General features: G+C 32.4%; 14 protein-coding genes across 14 annotated transcripts; 9 read left to right on the forward strand and 5 right to left on the reverse strand.

The window, feature by feature from the left end:
• Positions 1 to 53: 53 nt before the first annotated feature.
• BIK1 (Bik1p) lies at positions 54 to 1,670 on the forward strand (the record flags this gene model as incomplete). The annotated part of the gene is made up of 1 exon (XM_064859357.1): positions 54 to 1,670. One exon carries the CDS (start codon positions 54 to 56, stop codon positions 1,668 to 1,670), a length of 1,617 nt encoding a protein of 538 aa, XP_064713827.1.
• Positions 1,671 to 2,826: 1,156 nt separating this feature from the next.
• HIS4 (trifunctional histidinol dehydrogenase/phosphoribosyl-AMP cyclohydrolase/phosphoribosyl-ATP diphosphatase) lies at positions 2,827 to 5,220 on the forward strand (the record flags this gene model as incomplete). The annotated part of the gene is made up of 1 exon (XM_064859358.1): positions 2,827 to 5,220. The coding sequence occupies one exon, from the start codon at positions 2,827 to 2,829 to the stop codon at positions 5,218 to 5,220; it is 2,394 nt and encodes a 797-aa protein (XP_064713828.1).
• Positions 5,221 to 5,776: 556 nt separating this feature from the next.
• On the forward strand, positions 5,777 to 6,226 carry SDH7 (Sdh7p; the record flags this gene model as incomplete). Its single annotated transcript, XM_064859359.1, has 1 exon — positions 5,777 to 6,226. The coding sequence occupies one exon, from the start codon at positions 5,777 to 5,779 to the stop codon at positions 6,224 to 6,226; it is 450 nt and encodes a 149-aa protein (XP_064713829.1).
• A 731-nt stretch (positions 6,227 to 6,957) lies between these two features.
• On the forward strand, positions 6,958 to 7,866 carry RRP7 (Rrp7p; the record flags this gene model as incomplete). Its single annotated transcript, XM_064859360.1, has 1 exon — positions 6,958 to 7,866. The coding sequence occupies one exon, from the start codon at positions 6,958 to 6,960 to the stop codon at positions 7,864 to 7,866; it is 909 nt and encodes a 302-aa protein (XP_064713830.1).
• Positions 7,867 to 8,116: 250 nt separating this feature from the next.
• Positions 8,117 to 9,208, reverse strand: STE50 (Ste50p; the record flags this gene model as incomplete). Its single annotated transcript, XM_064859361.1, has 1 exon — positions 8,117 to 9,208. One exon carries the CDS (start codon positions 9,206 to 9,208, stop codon positions 8,117 to 8,119), a length of 1,092 nt encoding a protein of 363 aa, XP_064713831.1.
• Positions 9,209 to 9,634: 426 nt separating this feature from the next.
• MXR2 (peptide-methionine (R)-S-oxide reductase) lies at positions 9,635 to 10,117 on the forward strand (the record flags this gene model as incomplete). The annotated part of the gene is made up of 1 exon (XM_064859362.1): positions 9,635 to 10,117. The coding sequence occupies one exon, from the start codon at positions 9,635 to 9,637 to the stop codon at positions 10,115 to 10,117; it is 483 nt and encodes a 160-aa protein (XP_064713832.1).
• Positions 10,118 to 10,386: 269 nt separating this feature from the next.
• On the reverse strand, positions 10,387 to 11,562 carry LSB5 (Lsb5p; the record flags this gene model as incomplete). Its single annotated transcript, XM_064859363.1, has 1 exon — positions 10,387 to 11,562. The coding sequence occupies one exon, from the start codon at positions 11,560 to 11,562 to the stop codon at positions 10,387 to 10,389; it is 1,176 nt and encodes a 391-aa protein (XP_064713833.1).
• Positions 11,563 to 12,693: 1,131 nt separating this feature from the next.
• Positions 12,694 to 13,023, forward strand: GRX1 (dithiol glutaredoxin GRX1; the record flags this gene model as incomplete). The annotated part of the gene is made up of 1 exon (XM_064859364.1): positions 12,694 to 13,023. The coding sequence occupies one exon, from the start codon at positions 12,694 to 12,696 to the stop codon at positions 13,021 to 13,023; it is 330 nt and encodes a 109-aa protein (XP_064713834.1).
• A 68-nt stretch (positions 13,024 to 13,091) lies between these two features.
• Positions 13,092 to 14,909, reverse strand: GFD2 (Gfd2p; the record flags this gene model as incomplete). Its single annotated transcript, XM_064859365.1, has 1 exon — positions 13,092 to 14,909. One exon carries the CDS (start codon positions 14,907 to 14,909, stop codon positions 13,092 to 13,094), a length of 1,818 nt encoding a protein of 605 aa, XP_064713835.1.
• A 1,249-nt stretch (positions 14,910 to 16,158) lies between these two features.
• SRO9 (Sro9p) lies at positions 16,159 to 17,829 on the forward strand (the record flags this gene model as incomplete). Its single annotated transcript, XM_064859366.1, has 1 exon — positions 16,159 to 17,829. The coding sequence occupies one exon, from the start codon at positions 16,159 to 16,161 to the stop codon at positions 17,827 to 17,829; it is 1,671 nt and encodes a 556-aa protein (XP_064713836.1).
• A 1,068-nt stretch (positions 17,830 to 18,897) lies between these two features.
• Positions 18,898 to 20,562, forward strand: ATG22 (Atg22p; the record flags this gene model as incomplete). Its single annotated transcript, XM_064859367.1, has 1 exon — positions 18,898 to 20,562. One exon carries the CDS (start codon positions 18,898 to 18,900, stop codon positions 20,560 to 20,562), a length of 1,665 nt encoding a protein of 554 aa, XP_064713837.1.
• A 97-nt stretch (positions 20,563 to 20,659) lies between these two features.
• Positions 20,660 to 23,233, reverse strand: GID7 (glucose-induced degradation complex subunit GID7; the record flags this gene model as incomplete). Its single annotated transcript, XM_064859368.1, has 1 exon — positions 20,660 to 23,233. The coding sequence occupies one exon, from the start codon at positions 23,231 to 23,233 to the stop codon at positions 20,660 to 20,662; it is 2,574 nt and encodes an 857-aa protein (XP_064713838.1).
• A 759-nt stretch (positions 23,234 to 23,992) lies between these two features.
• Positions 23,993 to 25,499, reverse strand: GLK1 (glucokinase; the record flags this gene model as incomplete). Its single annotated transcript, XM_064859369.1, has 2 exons — positions 23,993 to 24,333; positions 24,416 to 25,499. The coding sequence occupies 2 exons, from the start codon at positions 25,497 to 25,499 to the stop codon at positions 23,993 to 23,995; spliced, it is 1,425 nt and encodes a 474-aa protein (XP_064713839.1).
• Positions 25,500 to 26,401: 902 nt separating this feature from the next.
• On the forward strand, positions 26,402 to 26,896 carry PWA37_002817 (uncharacterized protein; the record flags this gene model as incomplete). The annotated part of the gene is made up of 1 exon (XM_064859370.1): positions 26,402 to 26,896. The coding sequence occupies one exon, from the start codon at positions 26,402 to 26,404 to the stop codon at positions 26,894 to 26,896; it is 495 nt and encodes a 164-aa protein (XP_064713840.1).
• Positions 26,897 to 26,963: the final 67 nt, after the last annotated feature.

Below are 26,963 nucleotides of genomic sequence, written 5' to 3' on the forward strand. Positions count from 1 at the left end.
ATTATATATGCATTTAATTTAAAATACATTAAATCACGATAAAATAAAAGACAATGTTTTCAGATAGATCAAATAGTGAAGTTCGTAAATATAAACGAAAAATAGGGTGTATAATTCAAATACCCAACATTGGACGTGGCCAACTGAAATTTGTAGGCACAGTGGATAACAAACCTGGCTACTATGCAGGCGTCGATCTATTGGCACCTATTGGTAAAAATAATGGCACATTTAATGGTAGAAGATATTTTAATACTGAGTATCCTAAAAGTGGTCTTTTTATTCAATTACCTAAAATTGCATATCTGATAGATCAAGCTGAATCTACAGAAACATCACCTTCTTCTACGGCTTCACAACAACGTTCTAGTTCAGTTAGAAAATTGAATATATCTAGAAGATCAACTTTAGGTGGGTATGGAGAGACATTGCATAACGATAGCAATAACCATAATTCCACTACTATTCACAGCAATCATATGTATACAATATCAAATAATATAACTAATGACACTCCGACGCCTAATAGAAATATTCCTATGCTTCATCCTGATCCTCTCTTGAACAGCAATAATAATAATAATAATAACAACAACAATAATAATCATTGTAATAAGTATGAAACTAATAATAGCGATATGGATATAAGTAGAAGTACATTAGATGAAATTGATAATCACAACAATCATAACAATCACGATAATTTATCTATTAAAAATCCAAATGATAACTTTCAATTATTAAAAGAATATGAATTAAAATTAGAGAAACAAACACGCAAATTGATTGAATATGAGAGATTATTAAATGATCAAAGGATGGTGTTGGAAGAAATTCAACCTACGATAGATGAATATGATAAAAGGGTCAATGATCTTGAATTGGAGAGGAACAAATTAAAAGAAAAACTAACAGAGTCTGAAATTGAATTTGATAGACAATTGAAATATTTCAAGACCGAAAATAAACAATTAACTGATGTTGTAAATCAATTACACGAAGATTTAAGGGTAAATGAAGAATACATGCAACAACAACAACAAAACCAATCTTCAAATGGAATGAATTCTAATCTTGACGTTGATATTGAAAAAATGAAAAGACAAATAGAAACATTATCTAAATACAAAAACGATATGGAAAATGCTAAAGCTAAATGGAATAAAGAAAAAGACCAATTAAAGATGCATAATGAATCCTTAAGTAAGGAATATCAAATCCTAAATAAAGAATATATGACTTTAATTTCAAATAGCAACAGCGATAACAACAACAATAGCAGTGAAAATAATAAGTATGAAGAGGTTATAGAGGACAATAGAAAACTAAGAGACAAAATAAAACAATTAGAAAATAAAATAATAAATCTAGAAGCGAACACTAACCAAAACGATACCCAATCTATACCGCCATATATCCCACCAGTTAAGATAGATGCTTCAGCAGGCAGGGAATTATGGTGCTCGTTATGTGAAAAATCAGGCCATGATCAAATAGATTGTCCATATCAATATGAGCCAGCTAATCGTCCACATAATGATTTTACAACTATATCTGCATCCACTACGAATGACAATAATTTTATGGACAAAATCGATACTAATAGAGTAATAAAAGACAATGACAGAGATATAACCACTACATCTACTACACAACAACAATACTACTAGAGTACTTTTTTTTTTTTTTTTTATAAAAAAGAAAATAATTTGAGGATGTCTTTATACTTAACCTTATAAGAAAGTTACATGATATAGAATATAATATATATATGCATGCAGTAGGATTTATTATGAGAAAACTTTACATAAAACATCTATATATAAATCGAAAAAGGGTTATTATTTTCACAGATAACAACCCAGTATCATGTTGTTAATGATCGATATGTGTATATAAGTGAAAAAAAAAAGTACATAATGTATATGTGAGTATCAATTAACATACTTTACAAAATATAATGTAACATAAATATGACTAAGATACATGATAAGCAGATCCTAAAATAAGATCTTTTTTGTCATCTTTACATCGGCCAACAAGAGAACAAGAAAAAAATTTACAAAAACCTAATTACAAATTACAAATACCCCCCAAAAAACTATAGAAAACCATATCTAATTACATACTAGCCCTATATTTTTTACCGTCCCTCAACAGACAAAAAGAAAAACTTATAAAACAGAGAAAAAAAAGAAAATTACGAGGAATTTCTCAATGGAGGTATGGGTGTTACATTTCTGAGTCATTATTTCCAACAATTTGTCTTTTTTATAAACACAATAGATACGTCAGTCTTTGTCGGTATTATCTCTTTTTGGATTAAACATAGCGTTTGCCACGAAAGTATGGTCGAGAAAAACTCTTTCTCTCTGCCCCTTTCTGTCATTTTTACCTACTTGAATGCTGTAGTTCGAGAGATCAACTGAGATAATTTGTGAATAAGTAAAGTAATCGTAATCCGATGAGTCACGCACATGATACACTGATACGATATAAATGAATGAATGAATAGATAAATATATATGTTTTGTTGATTATTATGACACATAATTTTATTGTTGCCCGATAACATGTGGTTCATAATTCCCATTTTTGTATCTCTCTTTATCTGTTAAATCCTGATTATTCTTATATATATATTTGTATATAATTGCCTTGTTTTGCCAACATATTAACCTTTAATTGAATCCTTATTGACTTTTATTATCTGTTTAACAGTTCTTGTTATACTCTGTCAAGCTGAAAAATCTGAGACCATTTCTCATACAAGCAGCCTTATTGTTCATTATAATATTGTTATTGGTTTAGATATTGCAATCCAACATGTTGTACCCAATTTTGCCATTATTTGGCACAGATTACAAATCTGTTCTTAATAAAAACCCATTCTTATACTTAACTCAAAGAGCTGTAATCGATACTACCCAATTAAACTCTGTTAATTCCATCAAGCAGTTCATTAACGATTCCAGAGAAAGATTTAACTCGATTGATATCTTAATAAAAAATGCTAATCAATTCAATGAAGATCAATTAATCGAATTGTTAAATAACGGAGTCTCCAAAATTTTCACTTTAGTAGAATTACCAACATCCAACACTATCCCGCAGACTAGAATCATATCTAATGTCCCAAAGTCTCTAGCTCCAGCTAAAAATCTCACTTTAAACAAGTTTGTATCCTGTCTCATTGATTCAATTAAAACTGATAGACCAGACGGTTTATATACTACTTTAGTAGTGGATTCTAATGAAAGAATCCTAGGTTTGGTCTATTCTTCGAAAGAGTCTATCCAATTGGCTGTTGAAAAACAGGTAGGTATCTATTATTCTCGTTCAAGAAATGGGATCTGGGAAAAAGGCGCCACTTCAGGTAATACTCAACGTCTATTAGCCATTGATATCGATTGTGATGGTGATGCCTTGAAGTTTGTTGTAGAACAAAAAGGAGATGGTTTCTGTCACTTAACCACCGACTCGTGTTTTGGTGATTTCAAGTATGGTCTATATGAATTACAGTCACTTTTACAAGATAGAAAGGCTAATGCTGTTCCTGGCTCTTATACAAATAGATTGTTTAGCAATACTACCTTATTAAATGCTAAGATTGTTGAGGAAGCTGAAGAATTAACTGACGCAAAGAGCAAAGATGAAATCGCTTGGGAAGCTGCTGATTTATTCTATTTTGCCTTAACCAAATTAGTAGCTAATAATGTCTCTTTATCTGATGTGGAAAGAAATTTGGCCTCTAAGCATTTAAAAATTACTAGAAGAACTGGTGATGCTAAAGAAAGATATCTGACCAAAGAGAAGGAAAAAGATGTTAAAAGAAGAAAGATTGAACAACAACAAAAACAACAACAGCAAAATAATACTGATGATCTAATTAATTTACACGTTGTCAAATCTAATGATTTGGAAGGTGTCACTAAAGCTGTCACTAGACCAATCCAGAAGACAGCTGATATCATGCATTTGGTTAATCCAATCATCGAAAATGTTAGAAGTAAAGGTGACCAAGCATTAATTGAGTATACTGCAAAATTCGATGGGGTTGAATTAAAGAAACCTGTCCTTGAAGCACCATATCCAGAAGAATATTTTGAGGGTTTAACTCAGGAAATGAAAGATGCTTTAGATTTATCCATTGAAAATGTTCGTAAATTCCATGCAGCCCAATTACAAACCGAACCACTAATTGTAGAGACACAACCCGGTGTTGTCTGTTCAAGATTCCCAAGACCCATTGAAAAAGTTGGTCTATATATTCCAGGTGGTACTGCCATCTTACCAAGTACCGCATTAATGTTAGGTGTTCCAGCACAAGTGGCTGGTTGTAAAGAAATCGTATTTGCATCACCACCAAGAAAATCCGATGGGAAAGTGTCTCCTGAAGTGGTCTATGTGGCATCTAGGGTGGGTGCGTCTAAGATTGTGCTAGCTGGTGGTGCTCAAGCTGTAGCTGCCATGGCATATGGTACTGAATCTGTTCCAAAAGTAGACAAGATCCTAGGTCCAGGGAATCAGTTTGTCACAGCTGCCAAGATGTATGTCCAAAATGACACCCAAGCATTATGTTCTATTGATATGCCAGCTGGTCCAAGTGAAGTTCTAGTCATTGCAGATGAATTCGCGGATGAAGATTTCGTCGCTGCTGATCTTTTATCTCAAGCTGAACATGGTGTTGATTCACAAGTTATCCTTGTTGGTGTGAATATCAGTGACTCAAAAGTTGCCAAGATTCAAGAAGCAGTTCACAAACAAGCTTTACAATTACCAAGGGTAGAAATTGTCCGTAAATGCATTGCACATAGTACTATTATCCTTTGTGACTCATATAAAGAAGCATTTGACATGTCAAATAAGTATGCACCAGAACATTTAATCTTACAAGTGAAGAATGCTGACAAATATGTTGATTTGGTCGATCATGCAGGCTCAATCTTCGTTGGTGCCTACACACCGGAGTCCTGTGGTGATTATTCCAGTGGTACTAATCATACCTTACCAACGTACGGGTATGCTAGACAATATAGTGGTGCTAATACATCAACATTCCAAAAATTCATTACATCACAAAATGTTACACCTGAAGGGTTAGATAATATTGGTAGAGCTGTTATGTGTGTAGCAAAGAAAGAAGGTTTAGATGGTCATAGAAATGCAGTAAAAATTAGAATGAGTAAATTGGGATTACTACCAAAAGATTTTGTTTAAACACAAACAAATAAGAAGAAGAAGAAAAAAATCAAACGAAACGATAATGAAAAACATATGCAATGACAGTATTACATGTAATTATAAATATTTATATAAAAATGTAACGAAATGATATGATATGTACGCAAACCGAATTTTAACACATGCCTATTTTTTTTTTCTTTTACATATGCCTATCATCGCTAAGACAAGTATAACAGTATTATGTTAACGATCTGATGGTAGAATCAAACTTCCGTCCTGGTCACCAAAAAACCACAAATACCCTTTTCCCTCCCTCTCAAGTAATACTAGTTTAACAATGTATTCTTACTACTAATAATGTATAGTGTATTAAAACAAGCACAGAACTTCAAAAAAGAAAGAAGAAAATATTATTAATTCTGAAAAAAAAAAATAAAGAGAGGGAGGGGGAGAGACACAGAGAGAAAACAATATTCCGAGAGATTTATTAGCACTGAATACGTGAAGCGATAAGACAACAGTAGAATACTATACGCTGCTAGCAATAATAATCTTGGCTACAAATGAACAAAGGTGTGGTCCACATACAATGAATCAAGCAGCACTTGAAATCGGCTTTAAGCATTCAATATCGAACACCACAAGTAGATTTACCAATATGCGTCAAACGTTATTACCACCCTTAAAATTATATAGAAATATTCTTAGAGCACATCGTGAATTACCCGAGTTACAAAGAGCATTAGGTAATGAATATGTTAAAAATGAGTTCAGACTACATAAGGACATTGAAAATCCATTACATATTGTTGGATTTTTAGCTAGTTGGCAAGACTATTTGAGTCTAATCAATAATGGAGCTTGGCAAACTGGGTCACTTTCTCGAGAGACTTTTGAAAAGATGTCTACTGATCAGGTAGTACAATTATATGAGTTGATGAAAGAATCAGAACGTATTAAAAATGGTATTGTAGGTGGATCTGAAACGACCAAAGATACCAACACAAAGATAGAGACCAGAACAGAACGTAAAAATTGAATAGAATAGAGATATTGGAAAGAAGAGAGAAAAGGCCATAAAAACTAAAACAATTACTAGCACAATTTATCTTCTCTCATTAACCTATTGTATCATAAGCATTATATATATATATATTTCTTTTTTCAATCGTTTCATGTAAATATTAATAGACATTCATATTCATTTGTCTATTTTTAGTCGAACCATTTCAGCAAGAATTCATCGGTTTGTTTATTCAAAATTGTTCTAAATTAATGGCAACAACAACAACTCCTCACGAGTTATAATTACGGATACCAACTATATAGTTGTCGATTAACATTATCGCCACCATCATCATCCTCTTCTTTCTGCTTTATTTAATGGCCATTATTAAAACCCACTGCGCAGCATCTTTTCCGAAACTGTTACCGCAATAATTCCGCAACGGAATAATTTAAAACCTCTTATCTTTTTTTTTTTTCTTCAAGAAAATTAAAAAAAAAAAAAACAAAACCGGGAAAAAAATAAATGAAAAATTTTTGTTTGCTCTATCGTCATCTTTTATTTTGTCATATCTATATTGAAGTTTGGCGATAAAAGGATGAACTTTCTAAGAATCACTTTTGATTATTGAAGTTTCTCTCATTCTTAACATATACTTAAGACCTCAAAGCTAAAAAGAAGCTGCAGTGTTCTACTAACACAAGCTGTGATCATATATACAAAAAAGTGCGAATAATCCAAAATATTCAATAATACAAAAAAAAATGGCACATATTAATTCTATGAAAAATGGGTTCTTAGTAATACCGTTCAAACTACCTGATCATCCAGTTCTTTCAGAATTAAATAATAACAATAACAAAACGCCTGCATGCCATTACATGTTTATGAAAAAACATCAAGCAAAACAAGAAGAAGAATCGAACAGTATATTTCTAGTTAATATACCATTATTGACAAACCTAGAGTCCATGAAATCTATAATACAACAGATATGTTCAAAATATGATACTGTATCCCATGTAGAAGAACTATTATATAACGATGAATTTGGTCTTAATGACGTCAATCTATCGAGTCTTACATCTGATTTAATGACTATACCAAACGATATTTCTGAAACTAGATTTACTCCAAGGAACACTGCATTACTTAAATTCGTTGACAAATCAAGTCTTGACAATTGTTGGAATGCCCTTTTGAAATACTCAAATTTATCAAATACAGAAAAATTTATCATTTGGGATTACAATACACCATCCATCTCCACATTCACCAATTTCTACAAACCTATAGATCTAGATTATTTGAAGGAAGACGTCCATTCTCATTTATCCATCTTTGAACAACGTGAACAAGCTGCTCAAGATGAAGTCCAAGGCACTATTGTGGATGAAGACGGTTTTACATTAGTTATTGGTAAAAATACAAAATCTTTAAATTCTATAAGAAAGAAAATTTTACAAAAAAATCCATTAACTAAACATTCAACAAAGACCAAACCTGCCACTATGGTAGATAAGAAGGCAAAGAATGATTTCTATAGGTTTCAAGTTAGAGAAAGAAAGAAACAAGAAATTAATCAATTGTTAAGCAAATTCAAAGAAGATCAAGAGAGAATTAAAGTTATGAAAGCTAAAAAGAAATTTAATCCATATAGAGATACTCTATGATATATATATATATATATACATGTATACTGTAATACATAGATATATTACATATATATATACATATAGATTTGTTATTTGCATTTTGGTATTTCTTCAACTCCTTATAACTATTTTCATATTGTACGTATTTTTTTTCCCCTATAAACCACATTTTTATAATATGTGTAAAAACTAATTCTATCAAATCTTCAAATTATATATTGATACACTTCTTATATATTATTTTTCTTGTTATTGTAATAAATTTTTATTATAGTCTACCTCCAGGTGTAATATTATTGTTATTATTAGTAAAGAGATCGTTAGGTTGAAGCTCTTCAAAATCTCCACGTCTTCTCAACATAATAGTCGGATGAAACCCTTGTTGCTTTAAAGTTTTGAAAATAACAACAGGATTCTCATGTAATTCAAGTATTCTCTCTTTATCACCATATCCAATGACAAGAACATATTGTCTCCAATCTTCATCATTCAGATTATGTTTTCTCATTGCACTTTTTAAAATCTTTTCACTTGAATCATCCTTTGATGCACGCAACTGTTTTAATGCTTCATGCTGAACTGGTGATGATTGGTTAGGTACAGATTCTAATTTCGTTGACTTATCATAATAATCATGATTATTATTTAAATTAGTACGTGACGATGAATGAATCAAATGTTTAATAGGTGTCTTTGGTGTAACAGAAATTGGTTGACTTTCTACAGTCTTAGACGGTATTGATGTCTTAATATTTGATGTGGACCAATTGTTTTTTGAATGTATTATATTTTCGTCGATATTTTCATTGGTGTTATGAATATGATTACCACTATAATTTTTTAAAGAAGACATATATTTTGTTAAGTCTGAGACCTCTACTTTCAATTGATTAAATTGAGATTGAAAGTCTTGAAACTTTGATTCTGCTGCTAAATAAATATTATCTAATGATGCCACTATCATTTGTTCTCTTTGCAACTGCTGTTTCAGTTGCTGAGATGACTTTCCGTTTGTATTATTACTGCTGTTCCCCTTTAATTTATTTAACATTATCTTTAACCGTATAGCCTTTATGAGTCCCTCTTGGTATATGTCTGAGTTTTCCTTAATCTCACTGTTAGCCACTTGACATAATTCTTTACAATCATCTAGATTCAAATCTGGTAGCAGATCACCAGTTATTCTATTAGAACGAATCTTCACACACAGTTGATCATTTTCATCAAGTTGTAACGTATGGACACACCATTGTGCTACCATTTCTGATGTCCAGTTTAAATAATCTTTTAAATCAAGTATTGGCAAATCCACTTCTGCCTTATTTGTTGAATTTGATCTTTCTCTTCTAACTTCATCCATTTTTTCTGTGTCCTTTTTCTGTTCACCTCAATTGTTTTGAAGGATTTGTAATTCAAAATATATCTTGTTGTCTTGATTTAATTAAGACTTCAAAATTGCCTATTTCTAATTTAGATATCCTATATATATATGTACGTATATACACATTTTTTTTATGTTTATTCCCTCTTATTCAACTGGTACCCTTGATCTTGCATGATTTAAAAACAAAAACTTAAAAACTTTAAAAATATCGTGGTAAATACATAATTTTGATGCAACTATATACTCCTTTTGGGAAACCAACTATTTCCTAAAAGGGTATCAAATTAACACAGGCTTTTACATTGGACATATTTATAAACTCGTTTCTTACCATAAATACATTGTCAACAGATACACAACTTTTGTTATTTACAAAAGTTGAAACAACTAGTTAATCAGCAGATGTCATTAACACTAACCACCAGAGTATTAAAGTGCAACTATAAGAATATAGCTAATTTATGTCAAGTATCTTATACAATGTCTACTCAAAATAACTGGAATCCTAACTTAACACCAGAACAATTATACGTTTTAAGGGATAAGGGAACAGAAAGGCCAAACACAGGGAAATATCTGAAGAATAAAGATATTGGAATATATTACTGTGCAAACTGTCATTCTCCATTATATTCAAGTGAAACTAAATTTGAATCTGGATGTGGATGGCCGGCCTTCTATGCAGAGATTAATCCTGATGCTTTACAATATAATAAAGATGAAACTTTGGGTACAGTAAGGACTGAGATATGTTGTAATAATTGCGGTGGACATTTAGGCCATGTTTTTGAAGGTGAAGGTTGGAAAGCACAATTAGGTCTTCCAAAGGATGTAAGGCATTGTGTTAACAGTCTTTCTTTAGAGTTCAAGAAAAGGGATGAGTAATTAGGAGTAAAATGCAACATTCTGTTTGCTTCTTCATTATTTTACTTTGAGAAGACTGGGTATAACTCTAACACAATATGAGATTGTATATTCGTTAAAAAGAACTGTTGTTTAACGCCTATATTTTCTTTTTTTCCTGTAGTAACCAATTAATAATATTATCATAATATATTTTTACATATTAATTTACTTACTTATTATCAATGTCCCCGTCTTAGTATATATATTTTCCAAATATTATATATCAATACACAAAAGGGTTTTTTTTGTTAAAGTTGGTTATTGTCGCTGAATGGGTTGTTATTATTAAATTCTCTTGAAAATGAGTTTTGTTTTTTCCCCTTTGATGAATCTTTAACACTTGGATGCGTATCAACAACCCAACCACTATTAATTTCTTCAGTTGCACTTGTTTCACTTTCGTCATCCTCCTCCTCCTCATCAGATTCATAGTTTGCAAGGCTATCATCTGAATCATAAACAAGCTCATCATCATCAGTCTCTGGTTGACACCTCTTATCGTATGCAGTCAAAGCTTTAACCAATTCGTCGTTAGCATGAAGTAAACTGCCTAAAAATTTTCCCTCAGTGACCAGTTGCAAATATCTTAACACTTTTCTTCTAATTGCTCTTGCCTGAACAAACTTTGTGGTACAATCTTCGTCCTCCATGGCATTAGCATCTACAGGTAAAACCATTAAAGAATTTTCCAATGCTATAGCTGCAGCCAATGCATCACTGATAATAATTTGAATCTTTGGATCCTCTTTTTTCAAATCAATCTTTGGTATTCTATATTTGGCATCATCCTTATTTCTATTCATATTATGAGGGTTATCATATTGGAACACAGTTTCATCTGCACTATCATCCATAAAATTATTCTTCAAACGGATTGCTGTCAAATCGTTGGACGTAGTAGCTACAATTTCTTTCATTTTATGATTTTTGACATATTTATATAATTTGACGATCGATTCGTAACAACGTTTATTCTTATAATTTCTTGACTCTATGTACTCGTACCAATTTAAGATACATAATCTTGCATAATTGATGACTTCTTTAGCGTAGTGTTGGCCATTACCATTTAGTTTTTGATTCAAAGCAATAACAGTCAATCTTTCAATCAATTTGAAATCATTATAAAGAACACTGAATTTCAAACCTTGACCGATGAACAAGCCTAGCAACTCTAAGGTTCTTAATTGTTGCAATTCGTTACCCCATTTCAATTTCTTTCTGAAACTACGAGCAGCTTCTTCTTGGTTCGAAATATACTGGTGTTCAGTACTTATATCATCATGGGTACCAAGGTCAAGGGGACTTCTAATTAAATCAACTAGTGGACCTAGTTCTGCATCTAAGGAATATTTACGAGATGAAACTATTCTATTTATCTCATCGGTAATAGCTGTGTGTGGATGATCACTTAAGAACCCCATTTTTTATGAAATTTGCTGTTCTTTCAATATGTATATATGTATATCTATATATAGCTAGTAACGTTGCTTAATCTTCCTTAAATAACCAAGTGATATATATCTATATCTATATCTATATATACATAGATGCAAGCACGAATAAATATATATGGATACAAAGGGACATTCCTAGCTTAATTTCGCAATTGTCGTGTTAGAAAGGCTACCAAACAGACACATATTCACTCATGTATACACACGTGTCTATATATGAAGATATTTCAGACATTTTATCAGAGAGAAGTATTATTCCTCGAGGCTCTCTCCTTTTCTTATCAAAGCGTTCCCCCTCCCCCTCACCAAAAACTCATAGAATTTTTCAAGATCAAAAGATTTGGAAGAAAGAAAGAAAAACAAGAAAAAAAAGAAACGATAACCGTTCTAGATTTCATAAAACCCATACACCTCCCCACAGTTTCTTCACTTAATCCTTTTTTTTTTTAATTTTAAAGAATACAAAATCTATTTAGTAAGACGGTGTTATAAAAAATAAAAAAAAAGAAGCAATGCTTTATGACATAGGGTTTCGAGATTAAAAAAATTACGGAAAGTGGATTTACTTTTTTTTAATGTAGGGTTGAGTAATCTTATGCCAAACTATTTCCATTTACAGTTTAGGGTACAATCCTGTTTTTGCATCTTAAGGCATTGTTCTTTCGTCCGTCTAAAGAAAACACAGTGTTGTATTATTTTCTTGCTATATAATCATTATTATTATTATTGTACTTAATCCTTGAGTTTTGCCCCTTTCTGCTAGTGGGGAGAAATTTTGGCATTTATAAAGAAGGAAAGAAGGACATTTAAGATATTCCATTAGTAACATGATCAAAATTCTCTTGCTTGTTCTTTCGTGGAAACACTTTTCCTTTGCTCTCTTTGGACAGATTCAAAGGGAAGATTATATTTAATATATCCTTGTTTTCTACTTCCTAGTCGCCTCTTATCTCAATTTAATTCAAGTTGTTCAAATCAATTCTCACTTCAAAGGGACTTTTAACTTCTAACCGGCATTTATTCAAATTTTCAACCAAGCCTTCTACTTCTTCCTCTTTTACACTTACAAACAATATCTTAAGAAACAATTATTCAAAAATGGTCTCTCAAGCTACTATCGAACATATTAAGCAATTAATTAATGAAAAGGACATCTTCATTGCATCAAAGACTTATTGTCCTTATTGTCGTGCCACCTTGAAGACACTTTTCCAAGATTTAAAAGTTCCTGAGTCTAAAGCCCTTGTTCTTCAATTGGATGAAATGGACAATGGTGCAGAGATTCAAGAAGCCTTAAAAGAAATCACTGGCCAAACTACTGTGCCAAACACCTTTATTAAAGGCCAACATATTGGTGGTAACGATAGTTTACAATCTTTAAGAAATTCTGGCAAATTAGATGATTTATTAAAACCAATTCTAGCTTGAAGTAGTTAATATAAAATATTTCTTTAAATATATATGAATATATAAATATATATTTATCTTAATCATTTTTATTCTATTCTTTTTTCATGTTCATTCGGCATTGTATCCAGATTTATATCTTCTACTATATTAAAGCCCTCACCTGCATTGGAAACCCATCTACATCCATGGAATTGTGTTATGCCTAATAAGTTTTCTCTTTTTTTCCTTAAATCTGTATCCTTCCTATTGCTATGACCATTTTTATTCTTATTATTGTTTGAATTGCTATTACTATTGCTGTTCATTTTGATAAACTCAATAACTGAGGCAATGTTTGTCATAGGTATATTATATTTATATTTACTAGCAGGCGATATCATATCACTATCAACTTCACTATTATCATTTTTATGCATGGCAATATCATCTCTTTCTTGTAACATATGGATTTTTTGATACATATACTTTAAGTCATCCAAATGATGTAGTTCTCTAAATTTATAGTTCCCAATTGTTAACAACAACTGTAAAGTATAATATGCATCATTACCAGCATTATGCATATATGAATGTGGAATGTTATACAATTTTAGCAGTTTGCCAAGACTACCATACATATCTCCGTACAGGATCTGATGAAACCTACTTGTATCAATGATATATGCAGTCTCCAATGTTTCAGATGGTTGATATCTGAAGGATATATCTTTCATTTTTGAGGGTAATTCAACATTCATTGATGTTAACCATGTCAAATCATTGGATATCCCATGCCCCACAAAGCAACGGCCCCAGGTTTTATCCTCCTCTGTCTTAGGTACCATGTAAAAATTGATCAATGACTGAATAAAAGTAGTGCATTGTTCATACGTCAATATTAATGATTCGCCTAACAAATAACAATCTTTAAGATCCGATAAAAAATTCTTATTTCGAAGCGTTAGATATTCTGACACAATCAAATGATAATTATGTAAAATCGGCGTCATCAAACCAAATTCAGGTAAATTTTCCCTTGGGTCAAATATAGAAATACCTATCTCTGTGATAATATTTTGATTTGATTCAAAACCCTCAATATCTAGTGCAAATAAGATTGAATTTTTACGTGATATGGTTAATATTGTCTTTTCGATGTATTTCCAAAAATCTAATTTAGCTTCGATACGTGGAGGGATTTTTTTCAATTTAATATTATCATTCTTTGGGGTTATCAGCTTAAATAACGTTAGATTCGAATGCAGTGGATTCATATCATCCTTTGTATGGTCTATTGGCAGATTTGGAGTCATTCTACGTTGTTGAATATATTTCAAGGTATCTGCTTGATCTTGATGGTTCATATCGATCATGAATTTACTATGTTCATTGGCTACTTTGGATAAATATTTGTGAACATTCGAATTTAATTCAGGGTTATTATATAGTGGAATGGAATGTAAATTATTAAAATATGGAATATTATCATGAAAAATCGATGGCGTGCCTTCTACAGTAGTCAAAAAATTTACTGGAGGGTTTAACTTCAATAATTTTTTAGCTGGTTGCTGCTGTTCATTTTCCATTTCAGAGGAAATTTTTGATATCTTTGAATGATCAGAACTCAAATCCTTCTGATGTATATTTATATCCATTTTTGATAATTTCAGTTGGATGCTTTCATGACGTGACCTTTCTATACGAGATTGTTTATCTTGAGCCACCTCTTTTACGTTATCTCTGACTATTTTCTCTTTACGGAACATATAATCCCATTCTTCCTTTGGTATATCATCTATGTTATTAATTGCATTGATACCAAGATTTTGGATTATATCATTTAAATATTTGATCACTACATTGTGCTGATATGCTCTATTGGATCTTCTTTTTGTAGACTTAACTTTGTCTTTCCCTTCTGTCATCTTGAATTGCTTATACTTCTATGCCTTTTTTTATTTTATTTAGTCTTCTTCTTCTTATTATTGTTATAACTGTTACTTGCTTCTATTATACATGTCCTTTTAATTTGTTTCTTTGTTAGAACTATACGCATTTGTCTCTTGATGAAAGATCTAAATTTGTATTCATGGTTTTACATGTACCCAAAAGAAACAGGCAATACTCAAACAAGATAAACAATAAAACTTAAATGACTTATAAGACTGATTCACAAGTTAAGTAGAAAAATGATTATGTTATATACATGGGAGTTGCATGTACAAAAGTATATAAAAAGCAAAAATGAACAAAAGAAAGGTTGTCTTCATGATATATAAAAAATGTATGGTAGCACTCTTTCTACAAGTGAAATTTTTGCCGGCAATACTTAGCAGTAACTACCACTAAAATACATCGAAAGTACTAAATTGATCGCAAAACTGATCGTATTATTAGATTTTATCTCATAACGATGGAGATTGACCAACACACCAAAATTCAGAATTCTCCCTGGTGTATTTTTCACGTACTAAGTAATGCTACTAATGTCTTCTTTAACCAAACGGCCAGCCATATTTTATGATAGAATGTTTCACAGTTCTGCACTCAAATAAAAAATTAGGTCTTCTCCTTCGCTACGCTTCTCACTAAAAAACAAAAATGAAAAAAAAATTTTTTCAGTCATTTCCAACGACACCCTCGAGCCCACGCACAAAAAAAAAATAAATTTTCAGCTCATCGATTTTTTTTTTTTTTTCATGTTATGTAATTTCTTTAATATTGGTTCAGCGACGTCGACGACAACAGTGAATAGTGAACTTATGAAAGTTTATTAGTTACTTAATTGATACTCTTTTGTTTCGTAACCATTATTACCTCTCTCTTTCAGCAACTAGATCTTTTTCTCAAGTAATGTCTTTTAATCATTGAGTAACTTGTCTTACTTCTTTGTCTCGTTTCTGGTTCGATCATAAGTTGTATATCAGATTGTACTCACGTTACTTTGTCCCGACGACAATAACAGCAACAACAGCCACAGGTTACGTTTATTGTGTCATTCTCAATTAACTTTCAATTTTTGTTTCTATTTTTTTTTTTTATTTTTTGGTTTCATTGCTAGAAAGAAACACTAAAACCTCTACATAATTGACATACCTGTATACTTGTAGAGGATCATAATAGAGTACAAGAAGGGAGATAGATCGGCAATAATAATAAAACATCCAACCAAATATGTCCAACGTTACTGAGACTGCAGTTAAAGAAACTGTGCAACCTGCAGAAAATGTCCAAGAAAAGACTCAAACTGAGTCTAATGTTAACTCATTTGAAAATAAAAAGGAATCTTCTATCCCACCAGCAGCTAATCTAATTCCTGCTCCTATCCCAACTTCTTCTCCTTGGAAATCTGTTAACAAAGATATTCCAGTTACATCCATCTCTGTTGAAGATTTTGAGTCCTTAAAGAAAAAGAGTCCAACTCCATCTATCAAATCCAACACCTCCACCAAATGGGTTCCAATCAAAGCATCTATTACTGTTTCTAATAACAGCAGTAAAAATGGTAGTAAAAATAAGAATCATCGTCATACTCATAACGGTAAAAGAAACTCAAATAATAGTAAAAACAAACAAAATCATTCTAAGAAGAATAAGAAGAATTCTAATCAAAATAAGCAACAAGAAAAGACTGAGAATGGAGAAGCCTCTCAACCTACTGTTTCTTCCGATGAAGACACCTCTGTCTCTACTACTACTACTATAGCTACAGAAACTACCACAGCTTCCACAGTAAATGAGAAGCAAACATCTACTGAAATTAATGATTCTAATGCTCCAGTAAAAACTTCTGAAGAACAGCCGCAAGAACCACAACAACAGCATTCCCATAACAATAATAGCAGACAAAAAAGATTTAACAACAAACATCATTCACATCATTTTAACACTAACAATAACAGAAAATTCCAAAACAAACAACAACAAGGGCAAGGGCAAGCACAAAATGGCTTTACTTCCAAACAAAATAATAATAACACCAATTTCCGTCATAACAATAACAATCAAAAGCATCACTCTTTTAGACCTCAACAGATGGCTCAATTATATTCTATGTTATATCCATTCCATTATTCAATGATGGCTGTGAATAGTGTGGCTAGACAAATCGAATATTATTTATCAGATGGAAATCTTGTAACAGATGATTACCTAAAACAACAATTATCTAAAGATGGGTACGTTCCTTTATCGCTTTTGTCTAAATTTTACAGACTACTAAACATGTCCTTTGGTGGTGATTTGAATATTATTATGGCTGCTTTGAGAGAAATTGTTTTCAATGAAAATGCTACTGTTGAAGTGGCTCAAGGTGAGCAAATTATTGACCCTGTTGAAGAAAGCACTCAAGAAGAAGAAGAAAAGGAGCAAGTACAAGAAAAAGAACAAGAACAGGAAGGGCAAGAGAATGAAAAGAAAAGTGTTACTGAACCATCTCCTTTGACTAAATATTTCATCCGTTCCAAGAATTGGGAAAAATGGTTACCAGAGAAACCAGCTTTTGAAGTTGAAATTCATAAGACATTATCTGGTAATGATTTAGATGAATTTATGTTAAAGATGGTCACTGTACCACATCACCACAATTACCGTAACCACAATCATCACTCCCACCGTAATAACCGCAACCATCAACAACAAAAGGGTGAAGAAAAGGATGGTGAAAATTCTACTGCTGAATCTAATGAATCAACCAACGAAGGGACTGTAGCAGATGAATCTGCTGAGGGCTTAGTTGAACAGGATGACACTTCAACTTCCACTACTGATGTTGAAAAATCCATTCCAGTTGAAGACACTTCCAAAGAAGGTTCTGTTCCAGTTGAAGTTAACCAATCTTCATAGTTCATATAATCAATATATTTTGTTATTAAGTTTTTTTTTTAAAGAAAAAAAAGAAAGAAAGAGTATAATTCTACCTCTTTGCTTTTCTATTTAATCTTCTATTAATTACCACATTTATTTGGAGATATAATCAGATGTTTCATATACAAAACAATTTCCATCTGCTAAATTTTTTACAAATAATTTGAGAATAACTGAATACGTTTATTAAAATTGTAACAACTTAATTATTTTATCCCATTGTTTTTTTGAGAATTAACTAGACAAGAAAACATGCCACGGATATGTTTTTTTTTATAAAAAAAATCTGTATTAGATCGAGATAATTCATAATATAAGACGCAACTATTTTTCACATTTGACATGTATCATACTTTTCGTTATATATATTTATACCTTTACCTACTTATCTTTATAAGTATAACAAATAAAAGCTACGTAGTTTGTGTAGCTGTTTTTTTTTTAAAGATTCTAATTAGATATTGAAAAGTTTCAAAAATGTTGTGACTTTGTTTTCACCCAGGTGTATGTATATGTGTTGCTCTCTTAGTGCTATATTATTCTATCAATAGGAATTTGTAAAATACGGCAAAACCCAGTGGTTTTATTTACTGTTACCCACCTTTCTTTGTGAATGGAGCATTCCTCAATTAGCAACCTCTGTTAGTTTTGGAAATGGGGGAAAAATATAATGTCCAGGAAGAAAAAGATAGAAAAAAAACGTTCGAAACAGAGAGAAATATGTTACTTTTAAAGGGTTTGATATTTGAACACTTACAGAGCAGTAGCAGCAACAGCAGGAAGATATCTTCATGTCATCTGAAACACAGTTGAACTTTGGTACAAGAAATAGGCAAAATATAGTTGTTTTGAAGGTACATTCTCGGTTTAGTGTAAGTTTCCATCAGGAAAAGAATCATATAAAATACAGGGATTATCATCAGTTTCCCCTTAACAGATATAGAAATCTTCCATTATAGATTCTCCTGTTAACTACCATCTGTCACTCAATCTTTTTTTTCTTCTTTTTCTTCTTTTTTGGATATTACTGTTATCACATAATTAGTAATGAATTATGGGTCTCTTCCCCAACGAGAGCCTGTTGACCAGTTATTCTCTAATACAATTTCTGATCAACAAAGTTCAGACAATAATCAGATAATACAAAACAATATCAAAGGTTGGTATTTTTATTGCTTCTCTAGTGAGCCCTTTATTGTTTCTGTCGTATCAACATACATCCCATTATTATTAGAGCAGTTTGCCAGGATAAATGGTGTGACAGTGGTGGACCATTCGAAACCTTGTATGAATTCATCAGAGCACTGTGTTGTACCTCTATTTAATCACAGAATATTTGTGGATACATCGAGCTTTCCATTATACACATTTTCATTGTCTGTTTTAATACAGACTGTTGTAGTCATAACAGTGTCTGGGATTGTCGATCAGTGGAATTCTATTAAATTAAAAGGTAACATTTTAGTGATTTTTTCCATTGTGGGTTCCTTTTCAACTTACACAATATCTAGATTGAATAACACACGAATATATTCATTACCGGCTTTATATATCGTAGCAAATTCTTGTTTTGGCGTCATTAATGTAGTAGGGAATTCTATGTTACCCGTATTCGTTACCAAATCAATACAGAATGATAAAAGTGTAGCTCACGCACCCAATAAATCAGTATTACAAGATAAACTAACAAATGTAATAAGTGGCCGAGGTGCTAGTTTAGGTTACTTAAGTGCACTTTTGGTCCAAATTATTTCAATGTTTCTTATAAATGGCAGTAGGTCAAAACAGGACATTCAATTGGCAATTGCATTTGTTGGAATATGGTGGATTATGTGGCAATCACCTATGTTTTGGTTATTTCAGGATATGCCTCTTACTTATTTCAGAAATATAGGTACAGAAAATATAGTAACGTCTTCCGTTGATACGTCACTATTAAGGACTTCGCAATTAGATACAAATAGAGAATATGTTTTAAACAAACACACAAATTGGGGAATTTTTAGTTATGGCTGGATATCACTATGGGAATCTTTTAAACACGCAAGACTCTTGAAAGATGTTATGATCTTTTTAATAAGTTGGTTCATAATAAGTGATTCAACAACAACAATAAATTCCACAGCTGTGCTATTCTCTAAAACCGAGTTGAATATGACTACATTAAATTTGATAACAATTAGTATTTTAACAATGATTAATGCCATGATTGGAGCATATATAATTCCACAATTTCTTTCCAAGAGGTTCAGTCTGCCTCCTAAGAGAATTTTAATATTCATTATTTGTTGGACTTGTGTTATTCCCTTCTATGGAATCTTGGGTTTTTTGTTCCAAAATATAGGTTTAAAACATAAATTAGAAATGTATATGTTAGCCATTTGGTATGGGTTATCTCTCGGAGGTCTTGCTGCCGTGTCTAGATCTGTGTTCAGTTTAATTATTCCTAGAGGGAAAGAATCTACTTTTTTTAGTTTATTTAGTATAACAGACAAGGGATCATCAATTCTAGGTCCCTTTTTGATTGGTTTGATAACCGATAGAACTCATAATATTAGATATGCGTTTTATCTTTTATTTACATTGTTGATGTTTTCTTTACCTTTTTTAGAGATGCTAAATATAGATAGAGGGAAGATAGAGGCTGAACAATTAAGTTTACTTAATCCACCAATTTCTACTACTGATGGACAAATCTCAAATATTCCTTGAATTTCTATTTTCATTCTTTTTATATCTTTTTATTATTTATTATTCAATGAATATATAATTAATAACGTTATGTATGTTTATTTATCCCATAAAGTAATTAATAGTACGTAATTTTCCAAACTTTTATTAACCCATCATCACCACCAGAAACAAAGAGATCTTTATCTTGTGGACTCCATGCTACAACATTACAATTTTTGGTAAATTTCTTTCTTGTGTTAGAAGTACCATTTGTAGTTATATTATTTAGAATCATATTATTGTCAGCATGACCCTGTAATACATTAAGAATATTACCATTTGATCTATCCCAAATATAAATCTTTCCATCTTCTGAACCGCTAATTACAACTTTATTTTGGTAACCAAAACATGACCTAATAATAAATTGTTCTTGCCTTTGGCCAAAAAATTTTTGAATCAATATATTTTCTTTATAATCCCAGAGTTGAATTTCATTAAATTGCAAATTAATTAACACTAAATGATTCAACTTGAAACTCATGTTATGTTGAAAATTGTCAATATCATTGTTTCGTTCAAAGATGTTTAGGTCAGTTGGTGCAGGTAGTGAAATACATGTCATGTTTTTACCAATATTTAATTGTGTTACTCTTGGTGGGAGAAATTTTTCCAATATGGAGTTGTTATTTCTTTTTAATAAGTTGTTATTCGGAAAGCTTGATATGTCGTAGACGTCAATAATTCCATTGTGTGTCATTAATATTAAGTACTTATCATCGTTTGATATCTTCAAATCATGTACCCTTGGGAACAGATTGGCGTTTTCAATGATGTTAGAGGAATCATCTATATTGAAATTATGGTCATTTTCTTCATCTCTTTCACTGTCATTAGGTCTATCATCATTATCATCATGAGTATTACTACTGTTAGCACGACGAGATGGTCCATGATAATAATCTTTTTTATGATTTTGGTTATCCGATCGATAATACGAAGAAATCTGTGACATTCGAAGTATAGTTTTCTTTGTATTGAAATTGTAGAAGATGACATCTCTATCTGGAGAACCAAACACAATAATATTCTCATGTTTTTTTGTATGGAACCAGTCACAGCACCAAACTCTTGGGGAGATCTTGGAAGGATGTGAATCAGTTGTTGTTGGATCAGGGGATACAGAAGATAATGAAGGCGATGAATTCAATGCTGGAGAAGGAGACGAAGATGGCGAAGATGGCGAAGAAGTGGATGTAGTCTCATGATTATGAGTTGAAGGTTTATGTGTATATTCAATCTTCAAAGAATCTATTGGATATATAATCTCTGGCAATACTCTTTCTTTTAGTGGTATATGACTATTATTGTAGACACTTATAGTGGTTGATGTATTGATGACATCAGAGACTGCCTCACCCTTTGAATGAATGTCATATATGTTTGCATTCTCGTTAAAGGGGCAAGCTGCCAGATATTGGCTGTTGGGAGAAAATGACAGATAAAGTATGTATTGGTTATTACCAGCTAGGATTTTATAAATTTGGAAATCATTCTCAACATCATAAATACTTATTTTCCTATCCGATGAAGAATCAGCTATTGAAGAAGCTAAATATTTACCATCTGGAGAAAATAGTAAATACCAAATTTCGTTACCATTAGGATCCCTATTATTATTATTGTTGTTGTTGTTGTTATTGACTGAAAGTGTTTTAATGTTTTCAAATTTATATTTTCCATGGAAGTTTTTATTATCTTCCAATAAGGAATATTTAGAATAATCTAAACTGGTATTATTATTATTGTTATTATTACTATTACCGTTATAATTGCTGGTGTTGTCATCAAAAATGTTGACACCACTAGTCAATTTTTGATATTTAATAGATTGTTTCAATAGAGTAATCAGTCTTCCAGTAGGAATCAATTCATCCGGATCAATAATATTTGATATTATTTTTATAAGTTCATCTTGGTAGGAATTTTGTGTTGAATATAACTGATTGATCAATTTGGGATTAGTTATGAATTCGGTCAAGCTAGTTAAGAACAGGTCCGGGTGTTTCATCAACAATTGGTCAGTTGCAATAGTGTTGTTAAAAGAAATTGAGATAGACGAGAATACTCTTTGGTATAGAGAGTGATACTTTTGGATAATGTTTCTTAAGAAATTAATAGATTGATTAAAATTATGACTAATGGAAATAAGTTCGATAAAATATTGTCTTTGGACAAGCAGCATGATCTGCAGAGACATGACAAATGAGGGTAATTGGTCTGAGGGAATCGTGTTAAGTTGTTTTGATACAGATTTAAATAACTCATACTGTCTATGAAAATGGTCAATAATCATAATATGATGGTTATTGTCATTGTTGTTATTATTATTATCTATGCTAAAATTAATATGATTTTTGGCATCCGTAGTTTCATCTTTGTTTGCAAAATATCCGATTTGAGATAAAGTCTGGTATAAAGTGACTCCACTTGGATTAATATTAGAGATCAAAGGTAATTGAGATAATAATTTGAAAGTGATATCAAAATAATATGATTTTCTAATGTTTTGGAAAAGATTCTGCACTAAATTAGATTCTATTTGTATACCTCCACTTTCACGCTGTAAAGTCATACTTGTTTCATCATAACCCAATTCTTTTAAACTGTGGATCAATAATTTCGTCAATTGAATCTTGTTAAACGACATCTTTCAATTTTTTTTTTCCTCTTCAATATATACAGGACACTTTCCTTGATGTCCAAGAATTATAGTTGTAGTTATGCATTTGAGTCACACTCAGTTCAATATAAGTATTAACTAATACAAGTTTCACAACTACACTGACTCCGTAAAAAAATAAAAAACTGTGTCAATAGATATATTTTACTATTGAACCTATATAGTCTTCAATCTTTTCTCTTACCTTCCTTTGCAGCACCCCTTTACCTTTTTTTTCTTTTTTTTCTTCCTCCTCTCTGCGATTTTTGTTCAGTGCAGCTTGTATCTACCTTTTGGTTAGGGTTGAAGAAGAATCATTAGGGTTTGGCTTTCCTCAGTCTTTTGAAGACGGCTGGACCTGTCACGTGCACACGGGACTACTTACATCTGGCGAAACTCAGACGGTATAAGAATGTAAACTTGTTAACAGAACAGTTAGAAGGTACGACTTGCGATGTCGTTACATTAAACTACGTGCAGTTGTGTATCTACGACAAGATGCTTATTGTTATTTTGTGTGAAAAATAAAAATAAAAACTAACATTAAAGAATTAAAGTCATTTTATTGTCATTGCTTATATAGATCGTATTATATCGTATCATATATATGTGTATTTATTAGAAGGATAAGAAAATAAAAGAAACGAAAAGAAAAAAAAAAATCAAAAGAATTTAAAGAAAAAAAGGAAAGGGAAAGAAAATAAAATAAAATAAAATGAAGACGGAGAAACATGTGTGAATGTTGTGTTATGCTACTAATGCACATAAAGCTGCACCGACGCCAGAACCGTCTTTAGCAAGTTTGATGTGGATCTTTCTTTCTCCCTCTGCACCTAATGGTGATAATGCCAATGCATGTCTCAACATTGATCTAAAACCTGGATAGTATTCGACGACGGAACCGTCACAACCAATCTCTACTTCACCATGGTACCTCTTGTTTAGGACGCCTGTCTTGATAGTGATTGCTGCCAATGGGACGGCGGACAAGTATGCAGATCTTCTTGAGATGGCACGTACCAATTTCTGGATCTGCAATCTCTCGGATGGAGAGGTTGGTAACCTTAGCGATTGCAACAAGGAAAGTTCTGTTTCTCTCAACCCGGTGGAATCATCGATTTCGATGTGTGAAAGCACTTCGGAATCCAGTTCGAAGGGGGGTTTGTAAACGATGTGGCAGTTGTTCTTTTGTTCTGTATTGGTTAAAGATCAGGCCTCTTGAATGTAAATCGACTAGGATGTTTCTTAGCAATTCACCAAGGAACATACCGGAGACTCTCTTTTCGAACAGATGGAACCCCGGGTTAGCCGAGAATTTCTGGTCTATGTCCACGTCATATTTGGTGACCGGTAGGTGTTTCAGTTCATTATCGAAGGACCCCCATTCTGTGTTAATGACCATGTGGGTCTTGCCCTCCTTCAACAATCTCTCACGTAGGCTTGCAGGCAACTTTGTGATCTTGTTGACCTCTTCCATGTAACAACCGTTGGTACCTGTACCAAAGATACAGCCGATGATGGGTTCGGAGATCTCCCCTGTGGTCATAGAGTCTGTGTTATTCGAGGTGTAACAGTGAGAAAGGAAGGTGCCTACTGTGTCATTGGTCATGGCCACGACGTTGACGAATTCAAGGCCCAGCTGGTTCAACTGGTCTTGGTATAGACGGACGACATCCTTGCCGACGGTGTCTGGGATGTTGAACCCTTTGGTCCATCTGATCAAGGTACCGCTGTTTAAAGAGGTTTGGTCCACTGGGTAAGAAAAGGTGAAACCCAGACGTAGAGATTCAGAGGTTGAAGGAGAAGTGGAGGAAGAAGAAAGATAGTCAGGATGGTATTTCTTCAAGAAGATCAAAGTTCTTCTAGCAAGATACCCGAACAGTTGATCGGAAGTGACGTCTTTGGACTCTAACAGTTCATCTGGGATCTTGGATTTCATTTGTTCCATGGAGTAGGTGTGATCACCATTAAGAGTGACGGAACAGACTCTAAAGTTAGTGCCACCAAGATCTGCGGCTAGTAAGATACCTTGTTCGGTACCGTTGGGGGTACTAGTGACGAAGGAAGGGATCATGGGGAGCCCTTTATCTGTTGTTTTATTTTCCACGGGAGCCAGACCCTTTTCCATTTGTTCAATGAAATACTCGGTCAGTTCTTCTAACTTCTCTGGAGTAATTTCGAATTCTTTAACGATGGAATCCACAGCATCGTTCAATTGTTGTGTTTTAGCTTTGTGTAGATCGTCAAATGACATTGTGTATTTTTTTTTTCTTTTTTTCCAGGATGGAGAGGGGAGGGGAGGGAGTAGAGTTACAACGGGGTTATTCTAAATATCTAGTTGATGTTGATGTTGTTAACCTTTAAATAGTTTTATAATAGAGAGTTCTAATGAATGAATAAGAAAAAAAAAAAAAAAAAAAAGATCATTAAAGGCACGAAATTCATAGCCATATAAATATAGACCTATATATATATAGATAGATAGATAGATAGATAGATAGATGGATAGATAGATAATAGATATCTATTTACGTATGTATGTACGGTATGTATATACGCACGGTACGGTATGTTTGTCTCTGTCTGTCTGTGTACCTGTGTGTTGGTGTGCCTGTCTCTCACATTGAATGAAAAAGACAAGAAAAGAAAACAACCAAAGAAAGGAAATATACACGAAATAAGGGGTGGGTGGAGAGAAGGGGAAAGGAGAAGGGGGGGGCAGGCACCCACACCCACACCCACACACCACAATGCTGTCTGTGCGGGGTAAAATAGCATAAGAAAATAACAAAAGAAGAAACACAGCAAGGAAATCGGACAATTTGCAGTTTTCTTTGTTGTTTGTTTTCTGTTTCGCTTTGTTTTCTTTTTTTTTTTTTGCGGCTGCCGTCCCCTTCTTTGTCTGGTGTGTGGATGTTGAATTCCACGTGACCTCTTAGCCTGGCTTAGCTTGGCCTTATTATATTATATCACACCATATTATATTACATTATATTGAACAAGACATAAAAACAAGAGAAGATTCTACTTACATGTTTTTGTGTTGTTCTACAGTAGAATTCCTATTGCTTCTTACTGTAGTATCTCCAGAAGGGCTTGTAATACGACTCCAAATGGGATTTTCTTTTTTTTTCCTGTGGCGTGGAAGACGCATGAATGTTAAGGGGGATAGGCATGATCGGCCTAGCAACACCAAATGATTATATATATATGTATATATATATATATATATGTATATATGGTTTAACTGTACAAAGTACCGCCAATTTGCAAGAACAGTCACGTGACGCGACACGTTACCGGGTATTATTTTGCACGTATGGATCGACACAACTCTTACGTAATATATTTCTTTCTTTTTCTTCCTCCTCCTCCCCCCCCTTTTTTGTTGTGTGTGTGTGTGGTGTGTGGGTTTGGCCACCGTGGCCTTCTTTTTTTTTTTTTTTTTCTTGTTTTTTTTTTCCTTGTTCTTTAAATTTCTTTTCCTTTTCGTTTGTTTCTATGTGTGTGAAATATGTCCAGACAGACAAATTCTTTGTGTTTATCTCTCCATCTTATCCCAAACGCCTTTCGACCTATCAATTTTACAATATATATATATATATATACACTCACACATGCGTTCATATATGTATATATACATACATATGATATTTAGCTATTTATACATTGCTTGTGAGGGTTCTAGTTGACATTAGTAGTCTTTCCCTCCTGTTTG

The sequence above is a fragment of the Arxiozyma heterogenica genome (genome assembly GCF_036370985.1).
Source record: "Arxiozyma heterogenica strain weizmannii chromosome Unknown scaffold_22, whole genome shotgun sequence".
Classification (NCBI taxonomy): domain Eukaryota; kingdom Fungi; phylum Ascomycota; class Saccharomycetes; order Saccharomycetales; family Saccharomycetaceae; genus Arxiozyma; species Arxiozyma heterogenica.